We start from the raw sequence: 17,850 nt of genomic DNA on the forward strand, positions 1-17,850 counted from the left end.
ACATTCAGAGTTGGCAGAAGCAACGTGTGGTCTATGGGATGCAGCTCTGCAGCCACACACCCTTTATGGGATGGAAAGGAAAGAAGCTGAAGCACTAGACAGAGAGTCCTGGTTGGCTGGCAGCTTACAGTCAGCCAAGCCCATCTGGCCAGTCTCTCCAGCTCAGAGGAGCTGGGAACAAACTGCTGCTCATGATAGCACCGATGCCATCTGCAGCCCTACTCTACTTGCACAGTGCTACTGTGATGGAGGGCCTCTCTCGCCCACCACCCAGGCAAGGTGCAGACAGCAAAATCCAGCTCTATCCACAGTCTTTGCACTGGGAGTATTAGAGAACAGCTATACCTTTGCCTTTCCCTAAAGGAGCTCCCTACCTAGAGAAGTCCACCTTAAGGGATATTCCACTGACATTTGCCCCATGCACACACTGGGCACACAATTACAGGACGTTTTGCCCATCAGCTGATATGTCACCTTCCCCATCCCCACAATATTAATCAAGCCTCCCCCCACACAACAGTAAAGCAGGGCACACGTGGGACTGAGTCTGTTTGCTGAGCATAAGGGAAAGAGGAGCCAGGACCAGCGAAGGAGCAACGAACCCCTTGGAATTCTTCCCTGCATTTCTCTTCCAGCCTATCCTCCTCCACCCCCAACCCAGCCCAGCTCCTCCCCACACCAGCCCACCCAGGCAGCCCTTTATCCATCCATCGCAACTGCAACCGTGACAGCAAGGACAAAGGTGCTGCTTTCCTTACCCGGGATCGGTGCACGGGGTTGTCAAAGTCGGTGCCTTCCGGAGCCAGCAAGAGCCATCCACCGTAGATGGGCTTCGCCTGCAAAGAAGCAGAAAGACCAGTCAGGCAGACAGTCACCACACCAAGGGCGTGCTGAGGGAGCTCCTACTGAGAGAGCTCAGGGCTGGTTCTGGCAAGCCCATGGGACATTGGGAGGCCTGGATGCTTCATTAAGAATCTACTAATCCAGCTGATAGGTTGGCTAGAAACAGCTTTGAGCTTCATGCTCTAGATCCTGGGAGGAGGTGGAGGGCCATGCTTACCCTTACTCAATCCTGCCATAGCAGCTGGCCGGCTGAGCAACCCTGAGAGACCTCTAGAGAAAGAGGACGGCACATGGGACAGGAGGCAGGCCAAAGTCAGGTCATGAGGGAACTAGACCACAGTTCTGAGACACCCCCTGCCCCATCAGGGCCTGTAGCCGTTATGAACCTCTGCACTGGGAGACTGGTGACCTCCACAGCAGCTAATTTAAGTGAGAGGTAAGAAATCAAGTCACTACTCCAGCAAACTTCTTATTCCAGATACTCTTCAATGAAAAACAACCTCTCCTGAAGAGCCACATCTTTTGTTAATAAAAAGCAGAAGGGAGAAATTCAGGCCTGGCTGCCTTCCTGGATTGGCTGGAGACTGTATGGAAAAGCACCCCACCCCCCCACCATCAATGCAGACAAGCGGCACCTTCCTGTACAGAAGGGGCCCTCCCTGTCACTTTAATGCCTGGGAAAATGGCCCATGCAGCCAATAGCAATAAAGAGGAAGAAAGAGCAACTGGAAATAAATGAGCAGCAGCAGATCTCAGCTCCCTGAACTAGTGTCTTCACTGGTGGAGGAGGAACAAGCTCCCAATGGAAGTTCTGATTCCACTGTACGTACAAGTACACACATGCACCACTGTGCATACATGTACACACATGCGCACACACTCTTTTTTAGCAGCCTGAAGATCTTCCAAAGTCAAATCTTCATTTCTGAGATTTTCTCCTTGGAAAGCTCTGGGCTATCAACATGGCCCCCTTCTCATTCTGTCCCCATTTTAACTCCTATCCACTGAACGTGCCATTTTCCAAGGAACAACATGCTAGACACTCAGCTGGTGACCACAGACCCACCGCAACCAGCATGTGTACATGCGGTATGGAAGAAGTGGAAATCACAGACACGGCAGGGGCAAGAGCTGCATGCACCAGACTTGAGAGGTGAAGGCAGGCTGATAATCTAAAGCCTGTTTTAAAGCAATGCCATCACCATGAAGCCTTGCCAACAGAAGCAGACACCCAAGCAGTTTCAGCCCACCCACCCCACCCCTTATTCAGGATGCCTGCTGCCAGTTCCTGTAGCGTTTTGCAACATTAAAAGAAAAAAAAATTTCCCTGGGGAAAAATCCATGCAAACAGCAGAAGAAAAATCACCCTTATATCCAAAGCTGCAGCACACACGAGGTGTGCAGGGTCTGACAAGAGAGGGAGGCTCTATGCTGCACATACAGGGGAGGAAGACAGTACAGCTATTCCCCAGTCTCATTCAGCAATGTGGTAATATTAGGTGTTGCTTGTAATAAGAGCAGGGAAACAAGATCCCGTCACTGCCTGAGAAGCAGGTGACCTTCTCCAAGAGTTTTGTTTGGGTCTTTAGTTTGGTTATGGGGTACATTTAGGACTGTTCCCTGCAGCCTCCCTCCATCCTTCCCGACTCCATCTCTCCAGGCTCAGAGGCTCTGCCACCCCCCAAAAGCCAGCATCCAAGACCCGGTACCTAAATTCCTCCTCTCCACTCCTGCAATTGCAGCCGACAAGTCTGCCACCATCCTTAGCACCTCAGCTTCCAAACCTGCTGTTCAAAAATTCCCCCACCAAATAGAAAGCACCTTCCAGGGGCTGGGGAACACCCTTCTCTTGCATGTCTGTACAGCTCCTAATGCCAGGTGCTCTAACACAGTGTAAACCCAAATCACCCCCACACCCCAGCCAGTCTTCTCCCCACTTTGTTCTCCCCTGTGCAGAACCTGAACTCTGGGAAGCCCTTTCAGAAAGCCTCCAAGGAAAAGTCAAGTACTATAATTTCTGCCCACCCCACCCCAAATGTTCAGGCTCCCAGCAAACCCCAGACCCCTTCTAGACACCTCCATCAGGTCCCTGCCCTCCATTCTCCAGCAGCAGCCCAACCTGCACTTCACAGCTCACCTGGATTTCTGCACCCTCCTCCCCCACAGCAGCACGGCCAAGAGCCCCTCGGCGTCTGACCATGTCTCACAGCTCCTGTCCCTGAGATGAGCCAGGTCTCCCCGTCTCCTTCCTCCCTGGGCTCCAAGCACGCACCCCCGCCCCACCCCAGCTTACCTTTCCACCCAGTCCCCTCCCACGCCCCAGCGTGCTCATCCCCTGACTGTACCGCCTCTCACTGCCACTCCTTACACGCAGAGTAATTAGGAGGTGGTTCCACCTGCCAAGCCTGCTCTCTCATTGTGCTATCTCCTGATGACCCACCTGCTCCCAAACAGGCTGCATCTCAGCTGGAGAACAGCATGTTCCCATTGCAAGATCTCTGGAGCCCAGACCCTCACTTGTCTTCTGGGTATCACTACAGTCCAGGACCATCTGCAGGCAGGGCACAGCTTCAGTCACGGCCAACATCTCATGCAGCGTGGTGCTGCTGGAGCCCAAGAACCAGAGACTGAAGCTGGCCAGCCCACTGTCAAGGTTGCCTTTCTAACCCTCTATCAGTCTGGACAAAAGTCAAGAAGGAACAGGCAGTTGAGAGATTTAAATGCCACTTTCACAGCACTCAAGCAGTGCATCAGATCTGGACACTTGCGGGGCGGCAAAAGGCCAGGGTTTAAGTTCCTGCCCTGACACAGACTTCCTATGCGACTCCAGCCAAATCCCTGTCTCACTGATCTCCATCTACAAAGTGAGGCTAGTAGCCCTGTCCTTCCTCAAGGGGAGGCAGGGAATACAGAAAGTGCTCAGACACTGCACGGATGGGAGTCACAGAAGCACAATAGACGCACAGTAACAAGATGATGGGAAGTGAGAAGTGCTGCATCAGAAAGCCTCCTCTCCCCCATGTGGCAACTGTAACCTTCAGCCCATTCACCTGCATTGGGAGACCATCCTTCCCTCCCCTCTTCTATCCTCTTTATCAAGAGAGAGCAGGAGCTGGTAAGCAAGTCCTACTCTGGTTTTCAACACAGCATCACACCAATAGAAAGGAAGCAACCAAAGCATGTTAGAACCATATTAAAACCACTCAGACCTCCCTCCCTCCCTTCCTGCCCTGAACTCCCAAGAGCTACTAAGTAGCTCCTGGGGTCCACCCCATCAGTGGCTGCATTTCAGTGGTGGGCAAAGCACCTTCCCAGGGGTGGTGCGTGGATTGATATCTACAAATTGATCTGAGTACCTCCATCAGTGCCATTATAGGACTGCAAAGTACAACTAGCACCAGTGCTACCCTGCATTGTTAAATGACTGAGGTGTCATAAGGAAGGTGGCTGTTTTGGCAAAGAGAGGCTCCTCCGAGTAGCCATGAACTATCCTTGTGCTGGAAGGTGCTACGAAGCTCTGCAGATCAATGCCAGGTCTTTTTCTGAGCTGTCAGGCCAAGCTCCCCACCCCTAAGGGCAAATCCAAGCCTCCTCTCTTCCAAGCAGGCTGTGGTTAATTTGCTCAGCTGGGTGCGTTCCATCTTTCCCCAGCTACCACTAAAGGCATCTCTTGTTTGGCTAACAGCTCCCCCCATCTGCTCCCACTCAGCTCCTAGGCTCAGAATACCTCTACACACTTTATCCCACAGTAATTCTTGTTGCAAAGTAAACTGGGACATGACCGCACAGCCTGCTAGTTACTCCACATTAACTCCCTACTGTACATCCACGTACAACAACATGGCACAGCCAGAAACTCACACCCCACGCCTGCTTCCCTATTCAGGAAGAGATTGCCCTGGAGCTCCCACGAAGTCAACCTAAGATGCTCTCTCAAACCAGTTTGGTTAAACCGACACAAAAGACTGCTTGAACCCTGGAATCTGTTTAAACCAAGCTTATCTGGATTTGCTTAAGCCAGTGAGGGATTGTCTGCAGAGGAAAGGGAACAGAGACAATTGCACTGACTGTAAGTCACACCACAAGTCAGGCTGGTTTAAAGCCTACGTGTTGATGCTCATTACAAGCTGAAGAGTCCCTTATTTCAAGGTAATTTAAGTCTTTCCTATGATACGACTTTTCTGCTTGTTACTGTCTTAGTTAAATCAATATGAAAAGCACTCTAATCCTGAAGCACATGCCCCTGCCACACAGGGCTTCTATATCGATTTAGCTAAGGCAAGTTGATAGAGTGGACTGAACTTGCACTGAACCCGGAGGCTTGCGTGCTGGAGGAACAAGTGTCTGCATGCAGCTTCCGAATGGAACCGGGCGTGCGATTTACACCCCACACCGCTGTCCTGGCTTCACACCCCATGGAGGCTGGCCCCTAGAGACACAGAGGCTGTCTACAATAGGCTGCTTCTGCCACCAAAAGTTCTGGCAGGGGCAAACCCGCCAGAGAACGTGCACAGCAAGGCTCCTGCCAGAGCCATGGGGCTTCATTGCAGCAGCTATGCCACCAGGATGGGAAATGCACTCTGGGGAGCAGCTAGCAGAAGGCATGGGCATGTCTAGACACATCTGCTGCCAGCTGCCCTGTGGTAGCAGAAGCCTTCTTTGAGTGAGGGGACTGGCACTGCTTTTCCAGCTGAAAGAGGAGGGTCTGTCACTCTTGAGCAGCTGCAAGCATGGAAACACTCACAGCTCTGCTGTAAATCCGCTATAAATCAGGCCTAAGCTAAACAACACCAAGCCACTCTCACACCCAAGCAAGTGCATCTGCGGGGGAAGGGGGCGGCAAGTTGTATCATTAGCTACACTGGAGCAGGCTTGTGCACAGGTGAGTTACAGGGGATGGAAACACCCTGGAAGTAAACCAGAGCCCAGCACCGACTTCTGCACACAGCTTGTTTTCTCCAAGTACAGGTCAAGGGTGAGCATGATAAAGCCAACCAGCGCCAAACGGAAGCTGAACAGTACTGAATTTCTGTAACAGGATCGAGCCAACTGGATTTGAGGCCACACAGGTTCCCAGAGACGCCGGTGTGACCACTTAAGAGGCGTGCACATTTTGCAGGTCCCCTGGGCTGCTATTTGCTGCTTTCCCAGAATCGTGTGACTAGTAATAATATTTAACCAGCTTTCCAGCGCCTTTCCTCCAGATATCTCAACGCACTTGACAAACATCAAGCAAACCATGCAACACCCAGGTCAGGCAGATAAGAAACCTGCACCTCACACTGAAATGCAGCTACCTAGGGTGTGGTGGCATCCATTACAGCATGGGAAGTGAAAAATATTTATACCCAACAGAAACTGCAGCAAAGGGATATTGCCCCAATTGGAGCCTGGCCAAAGCTAACATCCTCACCCACCTTAAAAAAAAAGCCACAGATGCTTTAATGGCCACAAGTGAGTAGGACTTGGGTCGTGTGGCACTGGAGCAACAGCGTTTTTGACTCAGAGCAGCACGTTATCTGAATCACTAGCCCCATTTCCTGCAGCACCTGCCTGGCACACAAAGGTCACTGACTCAGCCTGGTCTTGCTCAGCCTCCATCCTCAAGAAGGGGGCAACTAAGGGGCAGGTGCAGGCTCCTTCCATGACAGGGCCTGGAGAAACTGAGATGAAATGCCGTGCTCTTGGCAATCAGCAGGTATGCAAGAAGCCAGGGAGTCTTTCTGCCCTCTCCCACAACGTACTCCAAGAGCTGAGTTCACCACTAGGAGCCACAGGCCTAGCTCTGTCCCCTTTCTTATCAATGAACCTTGACAGAGGCATTTACAAGTGGTTGCTCACTCCAGGACCCATCAGCCCTAGACGGGGACAGCAGGTGCATGTCTTCCCTCCATGCTGAGCCTAGCGCTGCTGTTTTCAGGCCTGTCTTGTGTCAAAAGGAAGAGGCTGCCTCCAGGCCAGCCCATGAGGCCGCAGAATGGGAGGAAGTGGAAAAGGAAGTGGCCCCGCTGCGTTTACACAAGGCTATCAAGCTGCCGCACTGACACTGCCCAGGAATCCCTGGCTCTCTGGACAGGAACCACCCAGCTCCTGCAACCTCAGGAACCTGAGTGTCGGCAGGAGGCCTGGGATGGAGGGGCTGGCTCCTCAACCACCTCTCGTTGGGCCTCCAAGGTAAAAACAGCAGAAGAATGGCTCCGATGATGAGGTATTCTGGATGCTAGTTGGCAAGAGGTACCGGCTGGGCAGCTGTGAGGACCCAGGCCCAAAGAGGTGGTGCTTGCTTGACTGAAGGGAGCTCAACGACCACATCCATGCACTGCCAGGCCTCTGCTCAAGCCACATCCACCCTAGGGGTGCTCTATGGCTGCATGACACTCCTCAGGGAGACATCTGCTCCTCCTGGAGAAACAAGCTGCACCAGTGTCAGTACAGCAGTGCTGCTACAAACTGGGTCCGTGCTAGGAGGAGCTGTGATGATGACCTTCCCTCTGCAACCCCTGACTCAACACAGGCCATGTCCACACTACCAGCTTCTGGCAGAACAGCCAAGACAGCAGTGGGGTTTAGCAAATGGCATCAGTGGGGTTTGGGACACAACTGTCCATTCTTAAAGAAATGGGCTAAGATTCATTCGCACCTCCCAACTCCCAGTCACCGCAGACATGGGCTGGCCATGAAGTGGCAGCTTGCTGGAGAGAGCTGCTGCATCCCCCCACCCAGCTCTCACCAGAGGCAGGGATAGAGTAAAGAGCTGACAGGCTCTAGGGGCAGCTGTGAGGTCTGGGCACAGCCCCACTTTATATGGTTATAATCTTCAGTAATACCCCAGGTGCAACCAAGAATTGCCTACTGACAAGACCCCAAGAACAGTCAGATACTGTCAGCAGAGCTGTTGCCACCACGACGCAGAGCTACGCAACCCAACTTTGGACCACGTTCAGGCAGCACTTACCCCAAGCTCACCGCAGCCTGGCACAGGGCACCTAAGCTGGTGAGCAGAGAGACCTGCACCAGCACTGTCATCTGGGAACTCTTCTGACCAAACCATCTTGAGCCTGGCACTCTGGGGGAAAAGATACCTCTAAGGGAAGCCCCTTCACTCTAAGAGGCAAAGACCAACAAGGAAGCAACCAGCACAGAACAGAAAACCTTGAAGCAGCAAAAAAGCCAAGGCCTTCATACCAGGCCGTATGTAAAAGCCAGATTCACCTCCTAACCAAAACAGGGCTAACACTGACAGTAACACCAAAGCAGCCGGGAACACGGGGGAAATCAAAAGCTTGAAGCAGCCACGGTGAAGAATTCCCCTGGAGCAGCCTTCCCGACCGGGCTGGGAGGGAGAGTTTGAATTACTCGCTGGGAAAGATTCCTGGCACTGTGCACATGCTGGATTGGGATAATCTGTTTAGGCTGCCGCAGACGTAATCAGCCTGTCTTGGGTTCAGACAGGATTTTTTTTTTCTTTTTTTTTTTTTTGCTCAAAGTTTGGTCTTTTGACAATTTGGCAATTGAGTGAGGAAAAAAAGAAACGCACATGGAGAAGTGTTGTAAGGGTCTGGTGTCAGCTGGAACCAAGCGTGCAGTCCCACTCGCAGGAACAGTCAAGAACCCCCAATGCCCAAGCCTCTATCGCTGAGGTTTGCCAGGGGCTTTTCAGACACTTCAATGCTAGCAACAGCTATTGTTCTTCCCCTACTCATCCCAGGTACTTTGGGCAAGCTAGGAGTCATTACTGGGCTTTTACAGAAAGGAAAAATGGAGGGCCAGAGTGGGTATGTTCACTCATAGCATCACTCCAGGGATGGAACCAGGTCTTGAGCACCCCATCTCCCTGGAATCACACCCGTTCTTGGGGCCTTTCTGGATTTGGGATCCAGATGCTCTGACCTAGGTTTCTAGAGCTGTTAAGTATAGCTCATAACGGTTCCCCCTTTGTGGCATGTCCCTGGGTGACCGGCAACAGAGAAGGGCTGTGTTCCAGTGCCGCTTAGGCCTATGTCCCACAATTCACACGATGAAAACTGCCCTCCGGCCCTGTTCCAAGAGACCTGCAGAAAGGGGAGGGGCTAGATATTAGAAACCATGCAGGGCCTTTCGGCAGTGGCAGATCATCTGCGAGAGGTGGTGCTGTAGGGAATTCATGCCCCCCACCCCTGCATTTGGAGATGTGGCAAGCACAAACCGGAGTACTGGGGTACAAATCCCTGCTTCCATCCTGATGCCCAGAAACCAAAGGGCACTCTTTAGGACTGCTGCTCCTACTGCTGGAAAGGGCAGAGAGAGCTTTAGGCTCATGAGCAGGACGTCCAGGTCAGCCTGCTTGACCTCTGGCCCCTCAGGTGAAGATGTGCCCTCCTCTGCTGCAGTACCATATGCTCCCGCACCTGGCAAGGCCCCACCCCAGACAGGTAGGATGGCTTCTGCCCCTCCTCTCCTCATTACAAGCCACCTCTGCCTTTTGGATGAACCCCCACCCTCCTGTCAGAGAGAAGGCAGAACAGATCCACTCAGGATGCCAGCTGTCTTGCCAGCCCCTGCCCTGGGAAGGCAGCAGCAACGGATAAGTCAAGGAACGCAAACACTTCCTTGCTGGCACCATTATCCCCACCTGCCTCCTTCTGGCCTCACTCCCCATCCCATGGGTGGGAGGCTTTGAATCCACACAAATGCTCAGGAACTTGCAGAAGTCAGAGTCGAGGGGCGAGAGGGACTTCAGGCTGCTCAAACAGGATGAGTCAGGACTAGTAAGACTCCCATCAAGCGCTGGGGAAGGGAGAGGCAGGGGCATGGGAACAAGGCAGAGGCGTCTGGAGGGGGGCTGTCCATTCCCTCACATGCTGCTCTGCCAGGAAGCGCTGGCACTAGAGCAGCCAGAGCAGCTCTGACAGGAAAAGATCATTAAACATCACTCACCGCCGACCTCGAAAATACCAAGAATGGAAGCTATTAATAAAAGCAAGGCCATAAGCAGAGCTCTCATTCAGCCTGTGCCCTGAGGTCTAATCAGATCCAGGCACAGCCTTGATCTCCACCCGTGTGCAGACCCCACCGCAAACACCGAGTGGTACAGATTCTGTGAACCGGGCCCACCTGGACGACTACGGCCTCCTGCAGGGCCAGGCACAGGCCAAGCGAAGTGAAGCCTTGGCCCCCATCTGGTTTAGACACAATCCTACCCCACAACCTCTTATTTTAAAGGCAGTTGCAACCCAGCTATGGGGTCCCTCCTGCCAGCCCCTCTTCTGCTCTCTTGCAGTGACCCTTGCAAGGGAGGCCTTGGCCATAAGTTTGCTCATTCTCAGCTTAGCAGCAAACATATGACCTCAATACAATCCCCTACCCCGGCCCTTAGTCCCACAAGAGAAGCCAAATAAACGAGAGAACAAGTCTGAGTGGCTCAAGCATAGATGTGGGGTGCTCTCAGGATGGGGACAGCAGGAGGGGCTGGTCCTGTAGGGCAGGACTGAGGTGCAGTGACCTCAAGCACAAAAAGTCTTCCTTTTTCTCTACAGCTAAACAAAGAATTTTCCTCCCCAGACAGACCTGGTTGCAGGAGGGATTTGGGGACTACAGAAACAAGAAGGGAGCAGAGTTAAGATGCTCCCTAGCACAATGCAACACCTCTGCAAAGCTCCCTGAATTGCTCTTCGAGCCCTCTCCCCAATTCCAGCCAGCCCCCAACTTCACGTGCCTGCCAGGGGCTCCAGCATTTGGAATAAACTCCTCTTGCTCCTCTAGTCTCCCACAGATCACAGTCAGGGCTGGAACAGCTTTTGGCTGCTTCCACTGCAACCTGTAACCAGTAGATGACACTGAAGGTGGCAGGGAAGGCCCCTTCTGCTCACTCCTTGGCGCAGAACAAGGGCAAAGAAGCACTGAGGGTCTGATGAGGCGATTGGGACAAGGTCAGGTGCAGGCTGTGTTGGACAAGGTACCAGAGGGCTTTGAACCATCTCATCCCAGGTGATCCAAGCAATGGGACTCCCCTAGGAATCCAAGAGATCTCATCCCAAGAAGGGGCTACTGCCTCTCTGGAGGTCAGACAATAGCCACTGGTGATTAACAGGCCTGACCTTCCCCAAAAGGGGCAGCTAACCTGGGAACGACGTGAGTGGGCTGATTTTCCAAGAACCAGGCACATGTCCAAAGCCCCCCCACCCCCCATTTCACAGCACACCTGCTTTGCAAACACAAGGCAAGTAGCTGTGTGTGCAAACGGCTGGCACTGCAGCTCAGCGACCTCGAAGGCAAGTCCAAGGACAGCTGAAACACGTTGACCTCTCTCTCTCTCCTTCCCAACTAGCAGGGTCCCCACAGGTCAGGGTTGTGCCCTGGAGCTGGGAGTAGGGAAGCTGCACAGCTGTTGCCAATACAGCATTTGTTCTTGGGACACAAAGAGGACTTTGCTCTCCAAAGACCTCAGGCTGATGCAAGAAGGCAGGAGCCACTTCAGGCCCCAGAACAGCCACACAAGGAACAAATTTGTGTCCCTTAGCAGAGCTCCTGTGCCCAGCCACAGGGGAAGAACAGACTGACACCAACAAACCAAGCACTTTGTCCTCACTCCCGTCTGCAGGATGCCTGAACATCCAGAGATGCCTCTGGCACCCTCCCCCACCTCATTAACACGTTTGAGCTGCTCCTCCTGCAGGGACGTTCTGCGTAGGGTGGGAAGGGAAACCACCTTTAAGGAAAGGAGTTATAGAAGGAAGGAAACGCCATCCTTTCCCTGGAACTCCTTCCCATGCCACAGGTAAGGCCATCTCCTGGCTGGACGGGCTGTTGCCATCTCCAAGCAGCTGCTGAGTTCTGAGTCCTCCCCACTGCTGCAGCTCGCGGAGGCGGGTTTGACATTTTCAGAGAATCTTCCCCTGTTTGGTCCTAATAATTAAGCAATTACAGCTGGATTTTTGCAGCATGATGCAAGCAAGCAATGCGAGCGTGCAGGCAGGGGCTATGTTCCAGGGCTGGAGCTTTTCAGGAAAGGTTAGAGTGCCCTCAGTGCCGAGGGAAACCAAGGAAATGACGCTGGATCGTACTGCACCCCTGCCTCTCCCAAATAAATGAAAACAAGGGGCAAAGGCAGGAGGGGAGACAGCCAACCCCAGCACGGAGACAGCAAGAAGCTTGCCTTGCCCCAGGCCCCCCAGATGCTGTGGGGAATGCCCAGGCCGCACTGCAGCCACTCGCTGGGTATTTTCACAGTGACACAAGAGAGCACAAAACAGCTTTTGTTCCTGCCTATCTGGGCCCTCCAGGGTGTGATGTGGCCAAGCTAGGGAAACAGGCCCCTGGCCCAGGGAAGAGCGCCTCTAGCCCTAGCAGCAGGAACAGCTTCTTGCAAAAGCAACTGTGAGTTACGAGACTGGGGACTTGTCTCAGTTAAGGCCTTACTTCAACCCCAGCCTCAGCGGGCTGAGGTCCTATTGCTTGCTAAGGTCCTCTCTCCTCCCCCTCAGCAACCAAAATGCACCATGTATATGCGAACCCCAAATGGCCAGCTGTGAAGATATCTGACTCGGGCACAAGCCAATGCATAGAGGACCTCCAGGGTTGGAAGCACTGAACAATCCACCTCTTTTCATTGCTGGCAGTACTGTTGGGGGGAGGAGGGAAGTTTACTCAGCCCCATGAAAACTTGCTACAAGATCGCCAGGCTGGACTTAGCCATCAGTTCCTCAGAAGAACAAGGGCACAAGGCAGTCCGATCCCACAGACAACCACAACCATAAGCAAACTGGGTTCAAAGAGCCTGAAACTCAGAGCTGGTGAAGCCTAGGAGGTTCTTAAATGGAGCTTACAGAAGCAAAACTGAGCACATCTACAAGTGCATCAATAAGCCTTTGCTACTGCACATTAAATTTAGTATCTCTAAGTGCACAGTAGCAAGCGTGCACAGTTTTTTGTGACATTTAATGTGTGCTAGACTAATTCTACTGTGCATTAGCATGGTTTTTCCCATGACGCCCTGACGTGCAGTAGAACTAGTCTACTGTGCATTAAGCATCTTACATAGACGCACTCACTGAAGCCCTTCTTGGTGCAAAGAGGCTTCTCAAGAGGATGGGTGCCCTGCATATGTGGTTCAACATCACCCTGTAAGCAAGCAGTCCTGGGCTAGATTTCTGCACATCCCCCCCAGCCCTGACCGTGCTCCCGCAGAAACCAAGGGAAGAACTCAAAGGGAGCAGGGACAGTGCCCAGCCCCCTCAGAAAACTGCACTCCAGGTTCCCTACATCTGCCTGCCTCTCTCCATCATGTCAGAGATGCGAGCTGCCGCCATCCCCTCAAGATCTTTCAGATTCCTCACTTCCCTCCTCACCCTCCACCAGCTACCCCTCAAAGACACCGTGTGCCACCCTCATCTACCCATGCACCACTATGAAAGCCAGAAGAAGGTGCCCATGCTGGCCATTAAGGCAGATGAAGCAAAAAAAAACAAGGCCCCTGAAACCTAAGGAGCTGCAGGCTTAGAGAAGAGTGGCCTGGGCAAAAGATGGAGTATGAAGGAACCTGTACTTTTACCCACCACTCCAGGAGCCAACTGAGCTCAGGGCTCCTTGGAGGGAGGCAGGCAGGCAGACCACAGGCCCACATAGTGACTAATACTTTGGATAATAACACTGCCCAAAGGGACCCAGAGACTAAAATAAAGCTACTCTTCCTAGGCAGGAAGGGGGGGTGGGCACTGAGGGGCAGGAGGCTGCTGAGAAAGGCCGTTATTTTTAACCTGGGTATTCCTTTGGGTATCCATGGCACAATCTTAAAAGGGACATTGCTAAGTCAGTCAAAACACAGATGTCTTCAGAAATCCCTTCTCCATACTGCTTATCACTGCGAGAAAACAAAGATTCCCCTCGACCAGAAGAAATGCATTTAACTTCCCACCCTTTTCCATGTTGCCTGTTTGCACTGTATCCCTCCCTCAGCTCCCTCAAGTTTCGAGTGAGTTTCTAGTCCATTTAAAATGGCAGGGGGCAGGATTCATTTTCCCCAGGGAAAACTTTTTAATTCTGAAGCACACTGGAGAGACAGCTTCATCTGAGGCTGCACGGAGATTTCTCTCTACTGCCAAGGGCACTGGGAGCAGGAGGGAGCTTAGAAACCAGTCCCGGCTCGCGTGACCCTGCAACATCTGGGATCCAGCAGAAGGTTTCATCGCGTTTCATTTTTTAAGGAATCAAAAAGGTGTTTTGACTGGAAATCCTGGGCTTCTTTTCCAGTTGTCCTGGGAAGGGAAGCTTATTTCTGACCTCAGAGATCAATCTAACCAGAGACTGTCCCTTGAACATTTTAAATGACAATGCTTCCAACTCCAAGTGAATCTGCAAGGATGGGTAAGGCTCATGCAGAGCAACTGCATCCAGCTGCCAGGGAGGCAGCCTCTAGCTCAGGGCAGCCCTCTCCCCATGATGTGATGGTTGGTGACTGGGGCACAGCACTCTGCACATACCCTGCTTCTTACACACTTTCTGTAAGGCAGTGACTGCTCACCACTGTCAGACACATGACACTGAGCTGGCTGGGCCTTGGTTCTGGCCCTGGATGACAGTTTAGGGATGAGAAGACTGGCATCTCCAAGGCAGCTTGTCCATCCTGTGTCAGTGATGGGCCCGGGCAGTCTGGGAGTGAACATATCCTGTCCCCTTTACCCCACAAGTCTGCTGACACCCTCCAGAGCCTTCTAGAAGCCTGCCCATCCACTTCCTTTGGACTCATCTGTGGCTTGCTCTCAGACCTCACCCAAACCAAGGGATGAAGAGCAGGTGCTGGGAAGAAGAAGTCCATTACAGCCTCACAGGAAACCTTTCAGCTCTGGAGCACATCAGCGACTGTAAGCACGACACAACCCCCCAACAGGCAAGTCCTCAGATGCCTGACACTGTCTGCTCCAAGGGCAGCCGCAGCTTCCTGCCCCATAAAGGCCGCAGCTTCCTGCCCCGTAAAGACCTCTGCACCCAGAGTGGGAGAGGGACTTCCCAGCCCACTTGCCCCTGGGTGCCTTTCCCACCAAACAAGGCTCAAGCTGTGCCAGCAGCCAAATTTGGAGCAAAGCAATGTAAACAGCCCTCTGGAGCTTCTCATGGTCTGATGATAACACATCCTTGGCCATCTTCTGTGCCAAGAGCAACTGCTCACCAACTTTAACACACAAAGGTTGGATCCTGCCTGTTAGGCAGGTGCTAACATGATACAGCACCACTGACCCCAAAGGAGGGGGGGGGGCACTCCTCCTCACACCCACCCAAGAAGAGACAAGCACATTTAGCACCTCTTAAGAAGCAGACCATGCCCCCCTTTCACCCAGACAGTGGCCTCCACTTCCACAAGACAGACCTTGGCAGAAAGCAGCAAAAAGAGGAACATCAGCATCTCAAGAGTCCAGTTCAGACAGCAAACCTTGCAAAACTCAGCTACCTCTAGCTCCCACCCCCAACTGAGATACAGCACACACCAGGGGAAGCAAGGAATAGCTTGATACAACCCCTCTGTCATGACCTGCTTTGGGGACCTCAGGGGGGGCTTCAAAGCACTGCAACAGATTCCTAACTAAAGGGTTTCAGTGGAGGAGCAAACGGTCATAGAAGTCAATGGGACTGCTCACATGCTTAGAGTTGCATGCACGCTTAAGTGCTTTGCTGGACTGGAGCCTAAAAGAGCCCTGGAGATACGAAAACCTCATTCACTATGACTTCAAAGTAATTAGGCAGGGTCTGTAGCAAGCCTGCATACAGGTCTGTACACACACATGGCCAGGAGAGGCAGAATGGAGTTTCTTCATGCACAGTAAACACACAAAGCCACCATCAGTTGTAACAACTCACTCCTGAGTCCCACACAAAAACAACTCATGAAATATAGCACTGGGAGGATTAAAGGTTTAGGGTTTGTGCAATGCTTTGAAGTTGGAAGTGCTAAGTACTATGATTATTAAAGGGATCCAAGTTCATTAGTCTTGATGTTCAGGGGGTTTTTCCTACTAGCTTCCTGAGCAGGGAGCGACTGTTACTATTACTGCATGTTTGCAAGAGATGCAAGAATTTGCAAACACATGCAAAGCAAGAGAGTCTCTGCCCCAAAGGGCTTACAATCCCAGACAACACATGGCGTAGGGAGGGCGAGGAAAAGGGATACAATCCGTTATGTATACAGCAATCTGGGGAAAAAATACAACAATTACCCACATCTTCCCCTCCAGGCAAGTAGTAAGAGAACAGACTTGGGTAACTCAAAAGCTGTATCTATGAACCTGGCATAAGGTGTCTCTTCTACCACATGCTTAGAGCATGGGTTTCAATCTGTTGCACAGACGTGACATGATGTCCAGTTCAATGTCATCCGCCCTACTGTCTAGGATTCAGTGATGTCCCAACAATACATGGAAAAATAACCACCTTGTGAAAAAGGCATCTACATATCCAGGTCTTGCAATGAAAGATATCCCACCTGAAGCCCAGCTACGTACAGGAGAGCAAAGGCAACCTGTCTCAGGCGAGTCTCCCTGTAATATTAGCGGCTGGGTAACGCATGACTGGAATGCATGAAAACATAACTTCCTTACATCAACGTCCACTATACCAAGCCATGCCGCTCTGTCTATTTAGCGGGAGTCTTCAGTGTGTGGGCGCTGGGGGACAGAATAAGAGGTCAAAGTGACTCCGACCAGCAGTAAATGAAATACTTTGCAGGAGCGCGTACACCTCAAGACACTGACATCAATACAAAACCACCATCTTATCTTTCAAGCAGAATTACTTCTCCCTTGCTTGAAACAAAGAGCCAAGAACCAAGAGCCAAGAACAGCCATGCAGCCTATGAAGAGCGACTCCAAAAAGAGGTGGGGAAGCGACCCTAGCAAATCCCCACGCTATGGGGAGCGCCCCGATCGCGCCTACCCCCCCAAAGCAGAAATTACAACAGAAATCAAGTCAAATCCACCCCTCCACAGAGGCAGGGCCGCCGGGCAGCCTTCCCCTGGCACTGACGTTGAATTTCACACAAGGAAGGGGGCGTCGGGAGCAGGACACCAACAAAGCCAGGGAGGGCCCAGCTCTCCGGGCAGAAAGCCTCAGCCTTTCCCTCCCGGGGTGAAGCCAAGACACAAGGCCGACCTCCAACCAACAAAACACCCTGCAAACGGGCCCTCTGTTTTCCCGGAGCTGCGGAGCCAGGAGGCACTTTGAGTCACCGAGCCCCCCCGTGAGTCACCCTGCCAGCTGTGGGAACAGAGGACATGATTATTTTCTTTACCAAAAAAAAAAAAAAAGAAAGAGAAGAAGGAGGAGGAGGAGGAGGAAACCTACTGGGGGTTGTTCCCTTTGTCCAAGCAGCCTCTCCCGCTTGCTCCCCGCCCCCCTTCCCGTACACCAGAGCTATTTTTTTTTCCCCCAGCTACATTTTTTCCGTATTAGCCTCCCAAAAATTCGGCATCTCCCTCGTACTGGGGGGCGCCGCTCGACCGCCATCCCGGGGCAGCACGGCTCATCCCAGGTGGCACAACCGCTGCCACGGCGAAGGGGAGACGTCCCCGCTCCCCCCATCCGCAGCGCGGGGACCATCTTTGTGTCTTTTAAGGGGGGGGGGCAAGTGGGCTTCAACGTCCAACTTCCAGGTGCGCCCCCCGGGGCGTGGGTTTGTCAGGGATGGAGAGGCTGGGATTTGGGGTCACCCCTGCCCCCTGCGACGAGAAGCGAAGCGCGCAGAGGCACGTCCTAGATTCGGGGAAGGGATTTCAGCGCCAGCCCAGGCACAGCCACCCGTGACCCCCCATCTTGGACGCGTCCCGGTGGGGGGACACACGACACACTCACCTGGTTCAAGTCCTCGTCGTTGAGCAGATGCGACTCGCGGGGCTTGAAGCAGTTCTGACACTTGCTCTTGTTGAAGATGTTGGCCTGGAACTTCCTGCACGGGTTCTCCTTGGCCGACATGGCTCGGCCCGGCCCCTCCCGCGGCTCCTCCGCGCCCCGCCAGCGCGGCCCCAGCGCGGCGGCTCCGTGCGC

At 52.8% G+C, this 17,850-nt stretch overlaps 1 protein-coding gene across 1 annotated transcript in view; it reads right to left on the minus strand.

Moving 5' to 3' along the window:
• MPRIP (myosin phosphatase Rho interacting protein) overlaps window positions 1-17,844 on the minus strand; it is a 127,162-nt gene extending 109,318 nt beyond the window's left edge. Inside the window, exons 1-2 of the mRNA XM_006023929.3 lie at window positions 17,659-17,844; window positions 759-836 (exon numbers count right to left, since the gene is read on the minus strand). Coding sequence (XP_006023991.1) covers window positions 759-836; window positions 17,659-17,778 — 198 coding nt within the window. The 5' untranslated portion in view covers window positions 17,779-17,844. The remainder of the gene's footprint in view (window positions 1-758; window positions 837-17,658) is intronic.
• Between the last annotated feature and the right edge of the window lie 6 nt (window positions 17,845-17,850).

Source organism: Alligator sinensis, unplaced genomic scaffold (genome assembly GCF_000455745.1).
Source record: "Alligator sinensis unplaced genomic scaffold, ASM45574v1 scaffold402_1, whole genome shotgun sequence".
In the NCBI taxonomy this organism is placed as follows: Eukaryota; Metazoa; Chordata; order Crocodylia; family Alligatoridae; genus Alligator; species Alligator sinensis.